The sequence below is a fragment of the Camponotus vicinus genome, unplaced genomic scaffold (genome assembly GCF_025532165.1).
Source record: "Camponotus vicinus isolate PSW18456_S1 unplaced genomic scaffold, iyCamVici1.0 SCAF_13, whole genome shotgun sequence".
Taxonomy (NCBI): domain Eukaryota; kingdom Metazoa; phylum Arthropoda; class Insecta; order Hymenoptera; family Formicidae; genus Camponotus; species Camponotus vicinus.
In genome coordinates, this window is record NW_028141949.1 from 6,056,045 (window position 1) to 6,078,688 (window position 22,644).

The 22,644-nt window shown below is 36.5% G+C and overlaps 1 protein-coding gene across 4 annotated transcripts; it reads right to left on the reverse strand.

Moving 5' to 3' along the window:
* Nucleotides 1–54: 54 nt before the first annotated feature.
* On the reverse strand, nt 55–21,229 carry LOC145964224 (organic cation transporter 1). Of its 4 annotated transcripts, XM_083086707.1 has the most exons (11): nt 18,253–18,630; nt 17,879–17,974; nt 12,775–14,519; nt 11,617–11,979; nt 3,982–4,240; nt 3,414–3,505; nt 2,636–2,839; nt 2,241–2,490; nt 2,016–2,147; nt 1,004–1,361; nt 55–740 (listed from the first exon to the last, which is right to left on the reverse strand). In XM_083086707.1, the coding sequence occupies exons 3-11, from the start codon at nt 12,898–12,900 to the stop codon at nt 464–466; spliced, it is 2,061 nt and encodes a 686-aa protein (XP_082942833.1). In that variant the 5' UTR covers nt 12,901–14,519; nt 17,879–17,974; nt 18,253–18,630; the 3' UTR covers nt 55–463. The 4 variants fall into 4 exon arrangements, with proteins under 4 accessions (XP_082942833.1, XP_082942834.1, XP_082942835.1 ...); XM_083086708.1 differs by lacking the exons at nt 17,879–17,974; nt 18,253–18,630 and adding an exon at nt 20,191–21,229; XM_083086709.1 differs by lacking the exons at nt 17,879–17,974; nt 18,253–18,630 and having other exon boundaries at nt 12,775–14,857.
* Nucleotides 21,230–22,644: the final 1,415 nt, after the last annotated feature.

A 22,644-nucleotide genomic window follows, 5' to 3' on the forward strand; every position in this document is an offset into this window, starting at 1 on the left:
CATGGATTGATAAGATTTTTCTCGGAAAATCTCATCACAATCCTCGCATCGATATAGGTATTAAGATATTTTATTTAAGCTAATTGAAATCACAACAAGATTTGTTTAATAAGGACAAAATGCAAAATCCACGTCTAATCAAAAACATAAAAAAGTATAGGCATTACGCTCTAAAATTCTCACGGCATTGATCCTGAACCCATACGCATATCAATCACGCACACGCATACATCGCGACGATAGGACACTTTCTTGCAGCATAGAAAAAGAAACAAGGATCGAGCCGTGCCACTGTTGTCGACAAACTCAGGCAGGTTTTACAAAGGAAGTACATTATAATAAATGGAAAAATAAATACAATGTGCGTGTGTGTCTATACTGATAATTATATAACACAATGTTTGTAAAGAGAATCAACTTATAAGATTGTCTCTCTCTTTCTCTTTTTCTCTTTTTTTTCGGCTCATTGCGACTTTCGGCACACGTTCACTTCCACTATCGCGCTAGAAGTTTTCGACCTGACAACTGTCTCGATGTTCATCTCCTCTCCCTTGGACACGCTTAAGTCCCTCGCCTCTTCTTCTTTCGAAGGCAGTACGGCAGCTAGTTTCTCGCTCTCCGATGTAGTCGCAATTTCCTGTGTCGCGACTTCCTGTGTCGCGATCTTCGAGGTAGACGAGCGACTACCCGGTCCACCGTTCACCAGATACCTCAATGGCACGGTTTCGGACTTGCCTTTTCTGAAGCCAATATCAATTTGCTTAATTAATAAATACGAAAGAGATCATTAATCGAATAAAATCAGTCTTACTGTTTATCATATTACTTGATAAGTTAAAAAAAATGAAGTTATTGAGACTAATTTGATAACAGCATAAATAATTATAAAACAAGTTTGTAGGAAAATATAATTTTAATTGCGTTGAAATTATTCCTTGAAAATTTTTTCCCTGAAAAGAAATTCTGTTTCTTGCCATCAATTTTCGTAATCGAGATTACTAACTTTGGTATCGTCGGGCAGGACCACAGCTTGAAATCAGCCCCGAACTGCTCACCCTCCTCGATCGTCTGCGGCAGGTGGATGTTGAGCGTTTCCGGCAGGAATACGGAAGTGAAGGCGCCGGCAAGGCTCAGCGAGCCCATCACGATCAGGGGTAAGACTCTCGAATAGACCGCCAAATGAACGATATAGGGAAAGGTAAGGAGGCCGATGCCGGCGATGAAGGAAGCTATGCCCATCGCCTGAGACCTTAGCACGGTCGGCAGTAGCTCACCGACGAAGACGTAGAAGACAGCGAAGGACGCAGCGATGCCGAATTTCCCGATCATCGCCAGGCTTACGGTCACCCAGACCGCGTCTGCTGCGACAAAGACCGATCGTGTATATAAGTTATAAGTTGTATATAAGTTATATATTCCCTGAATCTCTCTTGATTAGAACTGCACATTTCATTGTCTTAAATTCTTCCGCTGATTCATTTTTAAGACAAAAATCTGACACTTGCGTTTCGTTGATTTCTAATAAGAGAAGTTATACGTGCGGATAATAACTAATTTATAAGCAGGTCGAACGTTTACTCATAAACGTTGTGACGTCGGCACGGCGGTAATTCACGTTCATATTAAACGTGTGTGAGTATGATAATATCATGACGAATTCAATAAGCTAATGACGTTTGAGGCCGCCGTGACGCAGAAGCGCGATTCGGCTTAATATTTTTATTCAATCTCGCGGAGATAATCAAATAATATGGAGATGAGCAACGCGGAGTAATAGCATTACACATTTATATTTATTTTGTGTCGTTCTGCATTTTCGCTTCTTAAAGATATTCGCTATTATTAATACGATAAAAATTTAAATAATTAAAAATATATAAATGAAAAAATATTAATAATAATTTCGAGAGTAGAATTGTTGAATTAATCTCAAGAATAGAATTGTTTGGGAAAGAAAATTACTCTTTTTTCTATTGGAGATTTGAATTAGAGTAAGAGATGAATCGACAAAGTACCTTCGGGCACGAACATACACGACACGCAAGCGAGACCACCCAGCATCATGGTCACGCATAGTACCCATCGTCTGCCTAATCTGTCCATTGCGTACCACGTAATGAAGTACGATGGAATCTCTACGATACCTCCTGTAGAAAATAAACATAAAAAAATCTCATAAATTTCGGATATATTCATGAAATTTTTATAATAATTGAATCTAGAGAAAAGAATTATTTTACCAATAAAGAAAGCCAAATAATCGGAGACACCTAGATTGGTCGTGTTGTAAGACAGTCCGTTGTACACCACCGCATTTGCCACCCAATCAAAAGCGAGAATGAAGAATTTTTTTCTGATGTTCGGATTCGTAATCAGGTCCATGGGAGTCGCGGATGATGGCGGTGATCTGTTCTCGCTCTCGATGTCGATACTGCCATCGTTGGAATTCTTACCGTTACACGATATTCCTTGCCTCTTTAATATTTCTATCTACAAATAACGATCGCTAAATTTCATACAATCTTCTCGATTATATTGAAAGAGTGAAAAAAATAGGATATATTGTTTATATACATTGTAAACTAACTTTGCGAGGACATATGTATTGTGATAATTAAATATCAAACAAAATTACCTCCATTTTCCTGAGGAAGTTCTTAGGCACTTTTTTGCCATTAATTTTCGCCATATTCTGGACTATTACTTCCGCCTCGTCTATTCTGTTTTTACTAAGAAGCCACCGCGGTGACTCGGGGATGATCCAGTAGTAACTGAAGAGAAGAATGAAAGGCACCGATGTGGCTAACGATAAGGTGTACCAGTGCCTTAATAAATATCCCTGACGGAAAGAAAAAATAAAAGCATGTACCAGCGAATGAAAACAAAAAATAATCTTTTGTATCTCTTTTGCTTCTTTTGTGTCACATAAATATTTCCGAATTTCATTATGAATATTTCCTTAATACAATTTTTCATATAGTTCTTCATATAATTTTAATATATATAATAATTTAATTTTTGTTAAAATATTTAACTTATAATATCTTATTTATCTTAATTATATTTATAATATCTTAACTTTTGTTAAATTTAGAGTTAAGAACGCAATTCGGCGTGAAAACATTATTTCGAATTTATTATCTCTGTCACGCACGTCACTTCAGGAACATCTGAATGTTTCTATTTGCATGCAGCGAATCACTCGCATTTGCATACGCTGGAACCATATGATGCACGCTGATAGATCGCTTGCAAAATGATCCGCGTTGTACCCTCGCGTTAAGTTTATTGTGCACGAGCTGTCGCCTCGCGCGATCATATGAGTGTCGCGACGTCGAGATTTTTATCACGAAAAACATTGTTGTACATTCCTGTACTTTGCTTTTTCACATTTTATGAACGAGGATACTTACCAGCAACGCCAGAAGAGACATTGCCGTAGCGAAGAACATACATATTACCATTCCGGCAAATGTTCGATATCTTGGTCCCATCAGCTCGAGAGCTGTAATGAAATTTATCATGAAGAAGGATCACTTTGTCGATCTTTCATTTACAACAAGAAAAACGTTGCAATCTTTCTGATTCTTTCTCCTTCTTTTGTTTTAAGTTCGCTTTTAAATGATCTTTAAATTTGCGAATAAATAATTCAAAACATACATCTATTTATGATTTTATGCATATTTAAATATACATGTATATTTTGATATATATTTTGTATATGTGTATATTTTTTAATCGTACATGTTTGTTTCTGTACACAATGTATATAAAATTAAAAATTAAATTTTTTCAACAAATTTGTCTAAAATTTGTTGTCAAATTATAAATTGTGATATGATACATCATATTTATGATGGATCATAAATATGTCTCGAACTTTTAAGTAACATTTTTACTTAAAATTTGATTAAACTAATTAAATTATATATAACTAATTAAATTTTATATATAATTAAAGTATATGTGTGATTAACGTACCAAGTATAAAAGGTATCTGATAAATGGCAGGAAAAAAGAGACCATTCACAGTCCTCAGCGCGGTGTAGATCACGTAATTCGGACTGAAGCTCGTGGCAATGGAGAATATCACCTCGAGAAACAGGATGGCGAAGAAAGCCGTTCTTCTGCCCCATTTGTCGGCGATCCAACCGAACACAACGTTACCGAAGAGGCTTCCCACGTAGAAGAAAGTCGTCGACGTGGAAGGCCACCAGCTGTTGTCACATACCAGATCTAGCTATGTGGATATAGAACGCCATTAAACTACTTCGCCAACAAGAATATTAATATTTTGCATATTGGCGAAAATGAACCAAGGAAATCAATTAAAGGAATAATTTTTAATTAGTGGCATAACAATAATAAATATGGAAATGAAAAATAATAAAATATAAAAATATCAAGCGTAAATATTATTAATGTTATGTTTAAGTTATAATAAAAATAATTCATAAACTATGTGTGCTATTAATTGATAATAATTGATTCGAGAAAAGCATGCGTGCTTTTATTAATCAAAGCGTTTCAAAGCTTTTTTCACTTCGCTTATCTAATCGAACGCCAAACAGTCGAGTATGAAAAAAATTACTATACAAATAAGATTACAATTAGAACGGAATTCTCACAACTGACTAGATTATAAATATCGACGTATGTATAACAACTCGAGAAGATAAATCGATATCGCGGGAAGCGAAGAAGTCATTGCTCCGCTATCGTTCTTTCCGTACACATATGTATATAATACACATGATATTCAATTGCAAACTGTTTTGATTTTGAAATTTTATAAAGATATCGACATGTATCTTACAATTTGCGTCATGATATAAGAATACAAGTGCTATAATATTAGAATAAAGAGATTTTCAAATTAAATTAGAACTCGCATTCTACAAATACTATAAAAATTCATGTAGCATATGGCTGTCTAGGATGATAATCTAAGCTTCCAATATGCAGACATATCTTGTACTTTAGAATTTGATATGAAAACTTTTTTAAAATTATATAAAAAATTTAAGTTAAATAAAAAAATTCATAAGTGCACAGATTGGCTACAAAGTCATGGTAGATATTCGCTGACATTGACGGTAAACGTCATAAAGTGCTCTAAACAGCCGCTACAATGGCGTACATGCGGCGGGCTGTGCGCCAACATTAGCGACGAACCGGATTGCGTGCTCGCACGCGTGTGAACACACGCGTCATTCGGTTGATCGTCATTTGCTCGTCGGTCCAGCATCGCTGGATGACACACGCACCCGCGTGCGCGCTTCGAAGAATGGAGCAGTGGTTGGAAGCTGGAAAGAGGGAGAGGGCGGAGGGGATGCTGCGCTGGACCAGTACAGCGCGATGGTAGAGGCGTTTCATCTCGTTGCGTTCACGCGGAAGGCTACCGCCGTAAATGCGCTCGTGTTTATCGCGAGTGGGGAGAGCACGCTTACGTGTACGTGTACGAGGTCTGCATGTAAATTGCAAGCTCGCATGCGGACGCGCGTGTTCGTCCGAAGGACGCCAAGGTGTATTGGTAAGCTTCCCACAGTGAGAGGTGTCCATCACCCTCGTTTGACAGGAGGAACACGGTCCCCCTTCCTCTGCGCCCTTTAAACTTCCCTGTCTCTCTTTCTCTCGTGCACGATCTCGCGCGGCGAAACCGACGCGATCATCTCAACGAGCGTATGTTTGTCAATGCAAATGATGACGATAGACGCCTACACTGAGTACACTGCATTTTAATATGATACTAATTAAAGAATTGTGTATACATATGTTCTGGAAAATTACATTTTCTAAGAAACTTGTTCTTCCGAATGATGTTGAAGGAGCTACATAAACTGCATAAGAGTTACTGCGCAGATTTTTTAATTTTTAATGTGGCTGAAGAAATATGTTCTCATATATATAAATTTATATTTAAAGATAATTAAATTCCAATGAGATGCCTTTGATAAATACTTATTATTCTCAATCAATTTTATAAGAAAGAGTGTCTTTACAACAGTTTAGAATAATTTAGCATCCGAAATTAGTATCGCGAAATAATAAAATTTTGAAAAAAATAAGGAATAAAATAAGAAAAATAGGGAATCACGCGTATTTTCTTCAAAAATCCCCTCTCCCTAAAAGATAACGTACACGCAGTTGCATTTGCGTCTTTGACATGCTCCGATGTAAAGATATATAATTAATGTTATTCGCAAAAGCAACCCACGTCCGAGCTGAATAAACGAAATCTCTTAATCGAGTGCCTATTAGCGCTTCGACAAATAAAGTCTGTCGGTACGTTTTAATGGCTTTGACACGAAGTTTGATTTAAGCAAATTGCCACTCACGGACTTTCGAGGTCTGTGCGAAACGCGCAAAAGATAAATTGCGCGGAAAGACAGAAGAGCACCCGCTGATGATGCTATCGAGTTATTGTCAAGGGCAGTGCGCGCCGCCCATAAGGACATTAATAACACATAATATGTATTTTGTCACCCTGACACACTTTGAAATCACTTGATATTGATATGACCGCGATACCGTTCGCTTTAGCGATTGTTTATGCAATTTATTGCACAGATTCGAAATCGATATTGAAGTCGAATAAAATACATACGGCATAATTACATATAATTTGCTGCAAAGTATATGAATCACAAGAGAGGGGGTGCAAAGAAACATCTGATATGACTGATAACAAAACTTCGCGTCAAGTTGCGCAAAAATATTATGTAATAATTAATCAAATTAAGGATAAAGGAATCTGTGATGCATTTTTCCACGTACACTGAACTTCAAAAAAATAGCACGATACTCAAAAGTTTCTATTCATCACGCGATACTCATGTAACAATAAGATCACATCCATTATTTATAAACTCGATGTACGCGAACCGCGAATTTACACGTCTCGGATTTACGCAAACATATGACGCAAAGAGAGGTAAATCCTACCCTTCCGTTTTCCATTCTGTATCGTTATCATTTTCTATCGTATGTTGCACTTGTTCGTTTTATTCATCCCCTTTTATCATTTCCATGATGTTTGCTTTGCTTTATGCTTTGTTTCGATTACGAGATAATCATGATGTACCTTTCACATAATGAATTAAAATACTTTGTCAAAAAACATATATTAAAAATTATTTCTTATTGTTAGAAAAGATATTACGTATGATTGATTTGTGTGTTTGTTACAAAGTATAAATAACTTAATTTTTTTGTGCAATGGATGTTTTTAATCTCTATAGTCTAAATTATTTTCGTTGTTGATTTAGATGAAGAATCTCGTAATTTATTTCGTCTATGCTTTCGTTTTAATGTAGGATTTTTTATTCAGATCATTGAACATCAATCTAAAGTCAGCGATTTTCAAGCATTCTCACGTATCCACACATACATACATGCATATTCATAATCCATTAAGTTGCTCGCTGGTCCGCGTGATATTCAAAATGACGGTAGTCCGAGAAATCAAGATAGAACAAGCAAGAGAAAACTTTATTAATTTTAGAAAATAATTTGTCCAGTTACTGCAAGTAACAAGTTAGCAAAAGCTATTTTTTATAAATGTATAAAAAAATAACTGCGGAAAATAATACTAATAATGAAAGATAATTTATATGTAATCGGTGTTATTATGTCATTTACGATAATAGAATTACCGAAAATATATTTTTTAAAGGCTAAATCAATTAATTGTAATTATAATGGCCTTATAAATATATACAGCAGAGGTTACCGATGTAAATTATGCATAAATGTGATATAAATTACGAAATATGTATATAAATTATTTTAGCATGCTATAAATTAAATCCAGGCGGAGGGAGAGAGGAAGTGGCGGATATGTGGTATATTCGTCTTGGCCGCTTGTCACATGTCGACACGGAAAAGACAATGACCTGTTCCGCGGTCTCGTGCGGCCTAGTGTCATTAGAGTGAAGCTCCTAAATCGAGCACAATAAATCATCGGATCGGAAGTAAAGGATACAAGGCGAATGCCCACGCGTTTTTTTTGCCATGCTGGCCTCTTGTTTCTCCCTCGTCCAATATATAAACAAACACATCCGAAAAAAAAATATTTAAATCGGATAAACATTTCAAGATAATAATTTCATCTCGTTCTAACGAAATGTGCTAATTAAATGATGCTAATCAAGTAAATATTTAAAAAAGTTAAATAATTGGAAAATTTCGAATGACACTTTAAAAATAAACACACACATTGCACATCGATTTAATAATATCATTAGTTATCTTTAAAAATGCAAATTGTACTATATCCTGTTAAATATCCAATAAAAAAAGATAAAAGCGAAAAAAAACACGTGAAAATGTGAAATAAAGAGATAGTAAGAGAGAAAAAGAAGAAAAAAAAACGGAAGCTTGTCACGTTGAATCCGGTAGTGACCAAGTACGTAGGAACATATACCCTCTACATGAAGAGAGCTGGCAGTTTGTACGAGGCGTTTGATGTGACATATCACATGACCGGATGCGGGGGTAGGTAAATTGGTCGGCAATTGCTGACGCCACCAGAGCTGCAACCTATCGGCCAGTCACTCGGTCGCTCATCAACCTTGTTCACCTGTTGATGATTCTCGTTGTTGAATTCTCGCGAATCGACCCTTTGACGGTATCTTAGAAATCCGGTGCGTTAACGCGAAACGTTACTCTTCTCGAGATTTCGAAAAATTTACTCATCAATTATTTATGTCATCGATGACGCAAATTATCAGTTATTTTTTTCTAGAATTTAAAATTTCATATATCATTTATAATAATTTATAGAAAATTGTTATATATAATAATCTTCTTTAAATCCGAAAAACCGTAAAAGCGATGAATTTTTCACAATTCCAGTAATAATTTAATTCCCTAATTCGATAATAATGTAGCATCTCGCATGGGACACATTTACAAATAAATGAAATTTATTTCCCGCACGTTTATCGTATTAAATTAAATCTCTCTACAAAAGAGAGCTAAATTCGGTTGTTGTATTTCACGTCGGTTAAATAAATTTTGGGGATGATTAATTAAAAGGACGGAAATGCAGTGGTTGTAATTCATGTAATTCTACTGAATAAAAACGACAACGGGGCGCGTAAACATTGGAGGGAATGAGCAAATATACAAAAATATACAATAAACGTAAATGCGATGCACTGATAGGTTTAACGTCGCGCTTATCAGATATTTTGAGGAATGCATGGAGAAAATTAATAATAATTCTCTGATTTATCATAAGCGACGTCATATAAACGAGCGAATTCGCGCAGATAATATCCGTGACTATATAGATAGGCAAAATAAATACAGTCCACACAATTTCGAGACGCATTTGCTTTTTAAAAAATGCATCCCTGTCTCGCTGTTTCGATAATGCGGATTTGTGTTGCCGTGAAATTTCCAGTTATGCATTATCTCTATGCAAAATTTTATAGCCGTTATATCGTAATCAATATTCAAATTCATCATCAGTCAATAATTAAATCTTAAACGATGCCCGCTACAAAATTATGATTCAATCGGTTTAATAAGATTAGTAGAATTGAATAAAAGAAAAGAGGAACACAAAAAGCACGTTCAGATTTTCGACCCCGTGCATTGCGATCCCCGTTACGTCAACAGTTCATGTCGCGTTGTCTAATTGTGGCAATTTAATAATGTCTTAATGAACACTTACGACTGTTGCTACATGACAGCGAAGTTTACCCAGTCCCAGGCCCAGCTGTTTTCTTCAATATTTAAATGCACGGCGGAAAATTGTTATGACTTCTTTCGGAAACGCGATACGTGGTGTTGACTTGCAAATTAAACGCGGACTTGCCTGGTCTTCTGCAAGATGTGTGACGTTTTGCGACGAAAACAAAATGTGAAATTATAAATATAGCGCAAGACGAGACAGTGCAATCGAAAATAAAATCTCACTTCGTCACAAGTGATCCACATCTATATTATATGAAACAATTTCGGTAAAAAAAAACGTAAAAAGTGCATAATTCGCATTTTCTCAAATATCGTTCTTGCATTTGCGCACTTGATAGCGGAAACGTAATCTTCATAATAAATATGTTTACGAGCGACAATGAAGATTTCATGCAAGCGAGACGAATGATTCTCGTTGTAGACAGAGGATGTGACGAATCGCTGAGGAATAAGACTGCTTTGAGACATGTTAATTTTGCGCACTTTTAATCTCACACATCATGTTGGAAAAATTGCTTCGCGTAGTTAGTTGCAAACACACGCTGTTCTTTAATAGGCCAATTTCCTTCTTTAATCTCATCATTCGATACTTAAGAAGCATTACTTTTGTGCTGAATAATATCATCTATCATCATGAAAAATCTTATTTCCTCTTTTAATATAATCCTCTAGCGGTGGGAGCTTTTTTTTACGACAATAATGGAAATCGCGGTGAGATAATAAACGCGGGAATGATACGTCTCTCAACATTTGATTTCACGATATCGCGCTTAATCGGACCTAATCGCGCGTAATCCGCTCTCCGCCGTTTAATCCGTTCGCGCCAATCGTTCCCATCATCGTCGACAAATACTTCACGGAAAAATGAGAGATCGTCACGGAGACACGTAATTTCGTTCCGCGAACGGGACCGCAGAAGCTCGGCGCGATGCACAATCGTCACTGGGACAGCGCTACGAAGTCAAAGGCCAAGGCGACGTGGGTGAAATCCGATGCTATGCAAAGAAGAAATTCGCTGATGACGATTAAGGCCGATGTAGGAATATTAAGCAAATCGTCGTGCCATATTTCGCGCTATAATGTACCGAAGTTCCTTACTCGCGCGAGAGAACCGCTTCTTTCTCTTTTTGCGAATTTGCGAAAAAAGAAATGCCTCATTTCATCTTTCAAGCATATAATGAGAGATCTTTATCGTTATAAAATTATTATAAAATTAATTTTATAATAATTTTATAATAATTTTATAAATAATTTTATTAATATAAAATTAATTTGTTATCGAGGAAGAAGAAGTAAATTAATGCGAGTTGAATAATTTCAATTTAACGATAGACGATGGAAACAAGTAAATCGACATTTCATAATTTTTCAGCGATTATAGTCGCCATTATTACGCGTCGTTTTACAGGTTTCTTTTATAGGCATGTACTTTGTATTTGAGAAATACGCATTAAGCGGCCACTCGACTCGTAAAATCGAAATTACCCGCAATGATTTAAATTCTTTACATATATTACACTTGCATAACGACACATAACAATAACAACATTATTACTAGCAAATTAGGCATGTCTGTAAGAGAAAAGAACGCAGAATGTATACTCTTTGATTTTTATAGTTTTATATCCCTTGTATTGAATTGTTTACGCGATTATCCATCGTAAAGAGTAATTATTTTCTTTATCAAGGAATGAAATTTAAAAATTAGCGTTCGGATTTTCTCTTACATTAAAGCCATCCAAACAATCCGCAGAAACTGCCATTGCCCACACGCAATCAGTGCGAGACACGAATGTCTCGAGTGCCTCATGACGGAAACAGTCGCTTCGACGAGCGAGCAGCATGCAGTCTCTCCTTCTCCCTGTCTCTCTCTCTATCAAAGAGAGGTGAAAGAGAGAAAGTCGAGTTTACCTCGGTCACGAGGGTGCTGTCGTAGTCCCTGGTGTCGTAGTTCCATCCGTACCGGCACTTGCTGATCGGCCAGTCGGGGTTGCTGACCGGCGGCGATCGGCTCGTCGACGGACGAAACGACGTGGTCGACAGCGACGTGCCGTCAGTGACGTTCTGCGGATCATCGACGTATTGCAGCCACGAATCGATTATCTCCGTGTAATTCACGTCGTACATTTGACACTTGGAGTAAACCCTTCTGCCATCAGACTTGACCGAGTAGGGCAGCGAGAGCGCCTTCCTCTCCTCCAACGACATCAGGTCCGTCAGGTTCTCCAACTCCGGTATCCTGCACCAGTGTTCTGGCGAGGCACTCACGAACACCTGTTCCGAAATTGCGCGAGTCTTAAGTCAAAAATGTGTGATGACTCGGATGTATATCGGATGTATTTCGCATCTATCTGATACTGTTTGTAATATTGCCTCGATTTAACCTAATTTCATCATCAATAGACTTTATTTCCGTGAAATTCAATATAAATACGTTTGATATTTTATGAATTTAAATACCTGCGATATTCGTATTAATTTATTGTTTGTTTTCATACATTTTATATTTCAAGAGAGTAAATTGTCAAGTTATGCATTAAATTATATTTTCGTGAAATTTCTCTGCATTAAAATGCACACGTAATAGCAGTAACTATGTTTTATCTGTTTGCAAAACTGTTGACATAATTTAATACTGCGATGTTAATTATACCGACATGCTTCAATTTACCAATTAAATCTATTTATTTATCTTACGCGTTGTAATTTCGCAATTTACGTTTTTTCAAGATATAAATTATTGTAAAATTTTTCAATATAGAATATTAAACAATAATTTTTACCATCATATTATATAAATAATCAAAAAGAAATCATTATCAAATTGTTCGACCAATTTCGAAATATTAATAATAATCTGTATAATAATAATCTAATATAATAATTTAATTATATTTAAAAAAATCTCAGAGAAATATTCATATATTCGAAACTTAATTTACTTGAATTAAGAATGCAATTTTTAAAAATATTAAGTTGTGATTTTCATTCAGCGTTCAATCTTGGTTTCTGCAACTACCCTCAAATCTCCTGAAACGAAGCATCATAACAAGAGACAGGAGCGCTTACTTGCGAGAACGCCAAGAAGGCGGCCGGCAGGGTGGCGGGTATGCACAGCAAGTAGTACATGATGTTCTGGTATCGGCCCTTCTCTCCCACGTGTACCAGCACCTCGTCGAAGTCGATCGAGCTCATCTTTCCGGCGGTGTCTCTGCGACTCTGCCGTGTCTCAATCTCAGCTTCACCACGACGATGACGGTGGTAGCGGCGGCGGCGGCGGTGGCGGCGGTGGTGGCGATGACGACGACGGCGACGATCGTGCACGATGCGTGGTACACCTTCGAATTACACGGCATGACCGCCGTCGCTCATCCTCGAAGGCAGCCACGCCGAATTACAAACGCACGTTTCCCGCCCGTCTTCGTTGGACCGCGCGCCGAGGAAGTCTTTCCTCCTCCTTGGCGCTGCCTGCTCTCTTCTCGTCACCTCCACCCCCGCCTCCTTCTCTTCCACCTTCTCGTCCTCGTCCTCCTCTTTCGCCTCCTCGTCCTCCTGCCGTCCCTCTGCCGCCTGGACACTGGATCGGATGTAACCCCGAGCGTGTCGAATCGGCCTGTTTTTCGAGAGCGACGAGTTTTCCACGATTCGGACACGTATTACAACGCTAATCTGGTCGTTTGAGGATCCAAGATCGCGCACGATATCATTAAGAGTATTAGCGAATCGCGGTTGATCGGGATCGAGATGCCGATTTCCATCCGGCTGGAACGAGCGGGTTGCATTTCATGTCTCATGTCGTATCGAGAGTTCGATTTTATTGAGTCTGACCAGCGCCGACCGAATCCCCTTCGAGAGCTTATCAAAAGCGCCGAGTATCGCGCTCGATCAATTTGGTCCTTGACGCTTCATTTAGGGGACACGAATCGTGTTTTAATCGCGAAAATTTGAAGATAAAATGAAAAGAATAGGAAAAAGTAAACTCACTTGATCACGCAGTCTGGCCCCAATCGGTCTTTTTTCACTCGCGACTCTTCACTTTCACCCCACCACTATTATCTCGAGAGAATCGAGTTAATCTTCACTGATCCTCTCGTCAAACATTTGACAACCACGTCTTTACAGTATCGTTATCTCGAACAATCACCACAGGTAGCCCAAGTCAAATATTGAACTTCGCACTTGGCGAGTCTCCTGAATCGTTCGTCTGATCACGCAAACTTCTTCCACTGAAGATCCGATTCGTTCGTTCACGGCACTACGCAGGTCGACGTTCACTCACCCTCATGATTGTTTACGGAAGTGACGTGCGTCCACTTGACTCTCCCGTTATCTCTTTCTCCCTCGACACGCGCTTCGCCGCTCTCGCTGCAGCTTGGCTGCTGCGACTGTGACACTTCTCGACACCGCTCGCGACTCACTCGCGACAACGCAGCGGTTCCTCGTTTACGAGGGACCGTCCCTTCATCCTCCGCGTTCCTCGTCCGCTCGCTACGTCACGATCGCGATCACGGGATCAGCGTAGATCCCGGATTCGGCTCTTGACTTGATGATGATGATGATGTCGTCGTCGTCGTCGTCTTCGTCGTCCGCGCGATAGAGCGACTCATAGGCCGCGGGCATCGCGGCGATCAGCCATTGCCGGAGAAGACCTCCTCTCGTCTAATCCTACCGAACATCATCTTCGTCGAGGTCTCGCCTCCTCCTCTCTCGGCTGATCGAGAGTCGCCGCCGTCGTCGCTTCTCGGTCAAGCGCGTTCCCGCAGTCTCCGGACGCTCGTCCGCCTCGCCGCTTCTTTCTCTCTCCTTCTCTCTTTCTGCAAACGAAATTCCCTTCATAGTGCACGCTATCGTAAGTGCTCGCTATTCGCTAGCTTCCGCGTGCGACGCGCACGATCGTCACGACGGAGATAAGGCCGGCGGATTCTGACACGAGGGTCAATTCCGCGTCCCCTCGTCTTCGAAGAAACGTTTCTCTGGAAAAACATGTTAGAATCGCGAGGCGGTTATCTGAAAAAATTCTGAGGCTTGAATAATATCGTCTAACGATAATAGCAAGGGGGATTTATTTCTCGACGTTGACGTAAGGATATTTCCCATCATCCTTTTTTTTCCCTCGGGAGAAAGTATAGTGAAATCCTCTTACTGTTATAAAACTTGTATAGGTCTTTGAAAGATTTATGTTATTCACTCGATTATAGGAACGATTCTTATAGCTTCTCAAGATCGGGATTTTACACAATTTATTACTCAGGATATTAATTTGTTTGCATTTGTACGCGTCAATTATAACTACTTATGAGCTCTACATTTTTTTAAATCTGTATAATACGATAAGGTTTTCCTCAAATTTTATTTATGTATATCCACTTAAGAATTTAAATTCAGTGTAAATAATCTTGTTGAAATTTTAATTTTTCATCTATAACATTCATTTCTACATCGCTCTGATACTATTTGCGATATGGATCTGCTTTATTAATTCAATTAAAATTAATTTAATCTTATTCAACATATATCTAAAAACGTAAATAATCAACAAAAATCGAAATTAGAAAATCATAAATATAAGTATTTCTTTAGACACATTCAAAATAAATTAATAAAAAATTTCTAATTAATCATAAATATATCGAGAGCTTCTTAAATCCCGATCTTCATATCTCGCATTATAACGTAAATGGATGATGAATAAAAAATCCGAGCGCTTTTATCGCTTTTATTCGAACTTATTAACCTAATTAGATTGGGTCTCCACAATTAGATCATCGGTAAAGTGCGTCGATAGAATATGAAAAATCTGCACACACACACACACGCGTACCGGAAAAATTGTTAAAATAACAAAAGAGAGATGAATAAAAGCGCGCTTATGTGAGAAGTAAACAGGAATGATTCGATTTCGCGTCTTCCGACAAAAGAGCACGCATATCTTCTATTATCTTCGTAGCATTATTTTCACAGAGTCGAGATGTGTTGCATTATTTTCACAGCGTCGGAATGTGTGGATGCAACAGTGCGAGCAGAATGCAATTTCCACTCACTTGGCGTTAGAAGAATTGCGCGTTCTTCCTACAGTAGTAAAACTGTCCCTTTAAATTAAAAGGGTGTATTTAATCTTTTTTTTTAATTTGATAAAGCACAAGTTTTTAAGTAATAAGACAAAGAAAGACCAATTCTTCGCCAAGATTTTAAAAATAAGATATAAAATTGGAATGCGGAAGCAAGTTTAAAACTACATATGAGGAAAAGATTCTCATACAATAATGATTTAATAGCGTGCCTATTTAAAGATGAGTGGTTTCTGCAATCATTAATAAAAATTGATTGAATCTTTGCCTTCCTCTTAGAATCGAAAAATCATATAAAATTCAGTTGACACACATAAAATTCAGTTAAATTTTATAAAAGAATAATTTAACATGAATTATTATGTCCAATGTATATGTACTCTCATAAAAGGTGAAATGTCAGATATTTTATATCGAATAAATACAATAATAACGAGAATCACAGAAAACATTATCGCAACAAAATGCATCGACTTGTAGAAATGCATTCCTATCGGCAATTGATAATAATAACATGCAATTTCAAATTTACGTCACCTGATGCGGACTATGATAAGTAGAGGAAAATAAACATATTTCTCTGTTCGTTTTTAATTCGTTCGTAAATTACGATCATCCGGCGCTATGAGTTGCAATGAATTAACTGCGTATTGCAATGTAATTTTTTTTACATTTTTTATAGATGTAAGAATCTCATGCGAGCGTAACTTTATTTATATATTGTGCGTATCTATAGCTAATATATATTCAGTTGTTATCAATTACTAAGTAAAGAAAATATCTACATATATGTTTTTTTTTTATGTAATGTCATTTATCATTATATGTTGTATTTCGTAAACGATCTCAGCATTTATTACTCTTTGATATTTAATTCTGTAAGATGCATAATATTTATTATATATTTCTCATCTTGTAATATATAAAATAATGCATAATTTACCAGATTTTTAGAGAATACGAATTCAATGTCAAAACATTTTTAAAGTGACGAAATCAATATAACGAATGTCAAAATTTAAAAAATTATCAGATTTTTTACTAATTCCAACATTTAAAATTTTTAAAATTTGGAAAATTCATATTAAGCAAAAACCCTTAATTTTAAATAAATATATTGAGAAATATTTAAATAGGTTTTCAGTCAGCAAATTTTCCCGCAACAGACTATATATTTAATGACTATCTTATTAATTATAATCGATATAAATACAATTATAAATGAAATAAATATCTTTTAAGAGTTAAAAGTTTTAATAAAACACAAAAATAATTCTAAACAGATAAAGGTATCTATTTTTGACTGGAACCAAAATTTTAATATATCATGTACAGTAGCTATGATACGATAAAATATATTAAATTAATTCTTTTCTGCAATTTTAAAATCTTTCCAAATTGTGATATGATAGAAAAATTCGGAAGTTGAAATCGTGTTTTTTCATCAAAAAATTGAGAAATGATCGTTCTTATTCTTATGTTTGAAATTTATTTCATATTGAACTGTGTAATGATAATTCTGAAAAATGTAAAATATTCTAAACTTGTTTATTTCATTTTTTATTCGACTTTAAAGAGCTGTACTTAGATAGCGAAATGCTGCAAAATAGAGAATAATCGTACAGTTTATAGCCAAGATAAGACCATTAATGACATGCCTACGTGCTTGTCGACAAATTAATATTGTCACGAAATCGTCAATAATCAAGCCATCGTGTAGTGCACACGTTTCTATCTTATCTTCGAATCTTTTTTCTTTTACTGTTATTTCTCCCATCAAATACTGATAAAGATGAAAAAAAGATTTAAAATGCCAAGATTGCCAAGATTTTATTTATTATCTTCTGGAAACAACCTATCGAGTTTTTATTAGGATGTGGCGTGATCGTCTGCAAGTAATTTGAAGAATTTTTGATGATATAAAATGTTTGTGATTTTATAAATCGAAGCTAATAATCTCATAAATAAACTGATAATGTAACTTTGCATGCAATAAGGTACGCCATATTCGTATAATTTCGTATGACTGATAACGATATGCATACAAAATAGTTGATCCATTTGCTCCGTAATTGTCGTATTTTGAATGAACGTCATAACTTAACTCGAATGCTATTCTTTAGAGAATTGTAATGGCAAGCGGATCCAGCTTAACTTGTTTTCGTCAATAAATCAAATTCATATTCTCTTGTCAACCTCAACTGAAACAAAATTCCATTAATTAGAATTTGTACGAGATAAGTAAAATTAATTTGTAATCTGTTCTGTATCAAAACAATTAGCAATAAACAATAGCATCTTGTTCAAGATTTCGATTCTTATTACAGTATAATATTGATTAATAATATAATTTATTCCTACTAAAATAATCAATAATGATAATTTAATAATTTAATCAATAATATTTATCAATATTTTTTACAAGCATAAAATATTTCCTTCTTTGAAAGTAGAACAATAATAGATAATTAAATCATACTCTTATTGTGTCTTCACATAACGTATGTAAATCCTAATTACGCAGGAGGTTTCTTCAATTTGTAATCCCACACGCACACACACAAAAGCTTGACGCTTTTTTTATTTACCGGGTTATACTTGGCGTCAGGTAATCCTAGATCTCCGAGAACATACGGTACGCGAGTGCGTACGCACGCATGTGCACGCTCGCGCCTCTCATTGTTCGTTACAATTACGGATGACGTCACGAGTGCAAACAATGTCATTCCGTTTCGCACGCCTTCGCATTCTGCCTATCCCTCTCTTTCTTCCCTGTGCGCGATCTCCCACTTCATCGTCTCCGCTGTTTTTGTCATCTGCGTGTTCGCATGCGAATCCGCGCGCCTACGCGATACTTCTTACACATTCCATGCCGTAGGATCTTCTACAGTTTTACAGAAATTGCATATTTTTCTTGTTTTTTTTTTTAATTTTTTCTCGCTAAAAGTTTTATTTATACTTTCCTCTTTTAATAATATCTAATTTCTTAATGTGTTTAATAATCCATAATTAAATAATGCATAATTTGTTGCATGTAAATTTTACAACTCATATAATTAAAAAGGAAATATATTTGTTAAATTGCATCAAAAAGATGACTATTAAAGTATATATTCGCGATAAATATTGTAAGAATAACAGGAGAAATGTTGAAAATTGCATTTACATTTTTTTTATTGAGTTTAATAGACGTGTGAAAATTTGGCATACTTTCAAAGATGTCATTGTCACAAATTTTCAACAACGTTACTCATTATAATATCCAATAAAATCAATAACGATATTTATCGAAGATGATTGAAAGTCTGCAAAGATGTTACTTAGTTTGTGGAACTTCAACTAAATGCTTTTCTCGATGGAGGTTGAATTTTTATTGATGCAATGCATATATGTATAAATGATGCATTTTACGTTATGTTTTATTTATAAGATGTACGAGGAAATAATGAGGAAATTATGTTTTTAATTTTTTGTGTGCATTTTAAGTTTTTGCATTGCGACAATGAAAATGAAAAGAGAGACAATTTATAAATAACATTACAAATTTATCGTTCTGCTTTGTAAAGACTTGGCAATCTCACTCACACACATGTTTTCAAATATTATAAATATAATTTATAGATAATTATAATCTGCCAATTTAACAAAATTATCATCGTGACAAATTTAATAATTTTATTTGATAAATATTTATGAGTGTTGTATGAAAATTCGATTTTTAAAATCAATTTCAAGAATCATCCATATTTATGTACCTGACAAAATTAAGGCTGTAATCGTGTCTATACTAGCGATTGTATAATAGCTATGCCTGATAAGAGAAATGGTAGCGGAGATGACGTGCTTCACTATGACGTAGATTTCTCTGACGCGATCTCAACTGATCGAACCTGTTGTGAAATGCAAATGCAAAGGAGATTTCGTATATCTGGAAGAATTTTTGGACATAATAGCATATTTTTAAACAAGAAAGTGTAGTGTCATTAATATTAATGCTGCATAATATAGTTTCGCATAATTCGATGACTCGATTATTTAATATGAAATATTTATCTATCAATAAGCATTTTTATGAAAGACATAATGTACTCCATTTTTATATATTTTATATTGATTTCATATATTTTATATTTTCATATTTTATTTATTTCGATTATCAAAAGATAATTTAAGAGATTAATAGCTTATTTTTTATTCACTATTATTATACTATTTGAATGTATAAAATCCTCAAGTAATCAATTGTTACTAATAATATTTTTTAACTTTATCATATAATGATGATTGGAATCGGAGAATTAATTAAATTGCAGTCAGCATTAAAATAATGTAATATTTCGATTGAAAAATCTGTCGCTAAATCACCAAATTCGTAATTGCTATTCAGCCTCATGAATGAATGATCATCCGGTCTTACCCTGATATCGATCAATCCCTGCGATTCCCTATCGCAAGGATCGAAGAAAGCTCAATGAAGCGCGCGCGTCCGGCTGTCATTTCCTCTGTGCTACGCTGATTGAAATGCGACAGCGCGCAGATGGGGCTGATGACGAGAACGATGACGACGATGATGACGACGATGATGCTCTCTTGGATAGACCACTTCGGATAAACTCACCGCCTTTTCTTCCTTCGTAAGCCGCACGTACACAAGAGTGCCTAAGGGATCACTGTATAAGGCCCCGATTGACGCTGGTTCGCAAGCACGCAAGCACGCACGTACGCACGCAGCAAGAGACACAAACGCACGCACGTACACGTACATTCACTTAACGCGGCACTCGGAAGTTCGGTGGAAGCCACGAACACTCTTGAGCGAATCAATCGAATCACTGCACCGCCCGGCATCCGGTCACCTCCGTTCTGCCATGACGATATGTGTATATATATGTATATATTACGCGTGTATTTATTAAAAATAACGCGTTTCACAATTCTCGTCTTGGATCACCGTCGTGAGTCATCCCCTCGCATGCATCACCGACAAGGGATGATGAAGAAGATCAGGAAGATATTCGCGAGATAAAGGACAGATTTGAAGTCTTTTGGTGGATATCTTCGATGAAATGGTCCGGAACGTCGTCCGCTCGTAATCTTGCACCCCTCCGAGTTATTCTTACGTTCTATTTCTTCGTAATTGCTCTCTTCCTTACCCTTGTTACGTTCTCCGTTTCTCTTTTTCCCTCTCTCTTTCTTTCGTTCTCGATTTCTTTTCTCTTTTTTCTCTTTCTAAAGTATCATTGCATTCTCTCACCTGTCCACTTTCCCTCAACTCGTCTCTCTTTTTTTGCTCTCTGCTAATCTATCTCACCCTCTCCCTCTAGAATGTAAAGAAGCGCACCACTATCTACTGCTAGAAGGAGCAAGTAACCGAACTGAAACTGAGGCTATCGTGTGTAGATGCAAGGGGTCCAGCGCGTTATCCCGTCCTCGTATCTATCATTTCGAGGCCCCCCCTCGGGTTCCCCCTCTGCCACCCCGCGAATCTAATCGCTCGATCTCCCTCGATCGGATGTACGAGCCTCTCGAATCCTCTCGCTCTCGCACGACCCCCTCTTTCCGCCCCTACCATTTGCCGACAACGATCCTCCGGGACCGCTCTCCCCCCTGGCTCCCAACTATCGTCCTAACCGAGGTGGCCCTCTCGGTATAAACGCGACACATACATAGGCGGCTATCTCGACTATTAATATATAAAAGGGGTTCCTCGACACTCGCCGCCCGGTAATTGTGTCCGCGCGGCCCGCACAGCCCGGTGCTCTCTCGACGATTTAGATTTCCACAGCGGCCTAAACCCTTTCTCGCCTTGTTTCTCTCTTCTTCTCTCTCTTTCTCTTTCTCTTTCCTTCTCACTGATCTCTCTCAGTCGTTTGGTCCCAGCGATCGCAGAGATGATTGAATCTATCCGAAGATATACTTGCCTTCTTCGATGAAGATACGTCACTTTAGTTTCTAAAAAGTGAAAAAAGGGAAGTTAAATTTTTAAAATAACATTATCAAAATTAAAATGGAGTAATACGTTATCGCGATAGAATAATTCACAAAAATTAGATATTCTTTTCAGAAATAAACAAACAGCTCTCTTTCGTTCCTCTTATTCTTTCAGAGAGTTATATAAGAGAAGGATTTTATCGATTTCTTATTTTTCCAAAGACGCGTTTTCGTTCTGCTACAAAAAACGTTTATCAAAGACGTGACGCTTCAAGAGCGTAAGGGTTTACATCAATCATGATCGAACGGGGTCGGAAGGAACATCTTGTCGCTTCATTTAAATAAGAGCACTCGGCAGGGTAAGATAGTCGTATCACACATCCGTGTGCTCAAATCAGACTATAGCGGATGCTATTGAGGCAGATCCGCGGAGGACAGGATATTATCACACTAAATCTCGCATTTGTACATTTAAGCACGCTCCAAGTGGGAAGGTGTAATGTAGTAGAAAAATATATCATGTGATTTTTTTTTAATAGAAAACTTCGATGCAAACGTTTTATTTTTTGATTAATCTTTTTTTTTATTCTCCTTTTAAATAAAATTAATTTTCGTCAATATGTATTATAATAATTGATATAGTTACGAGATTTATAATTCTAGAAGATAATTAGAGAAGCAAAACACACACATACATCTGGAAATGACTTTTTTTGTTAAATTGGTATAGTTAAATTGATTTAGTTAAATTGACATTAAATGGATTTTTTAATTTTTTATCATTAAGGAAACCTTATTATTTGATATTTGATGTATCAAGTCTGATGCTATTTACATTAAAATAAATGCTATAGTGATAGTATACTGAGAACATCCCTATACATATCTCTTGTTATATAAATACTGTATTATTTCTCATATATAATTCTTAGGAAATACT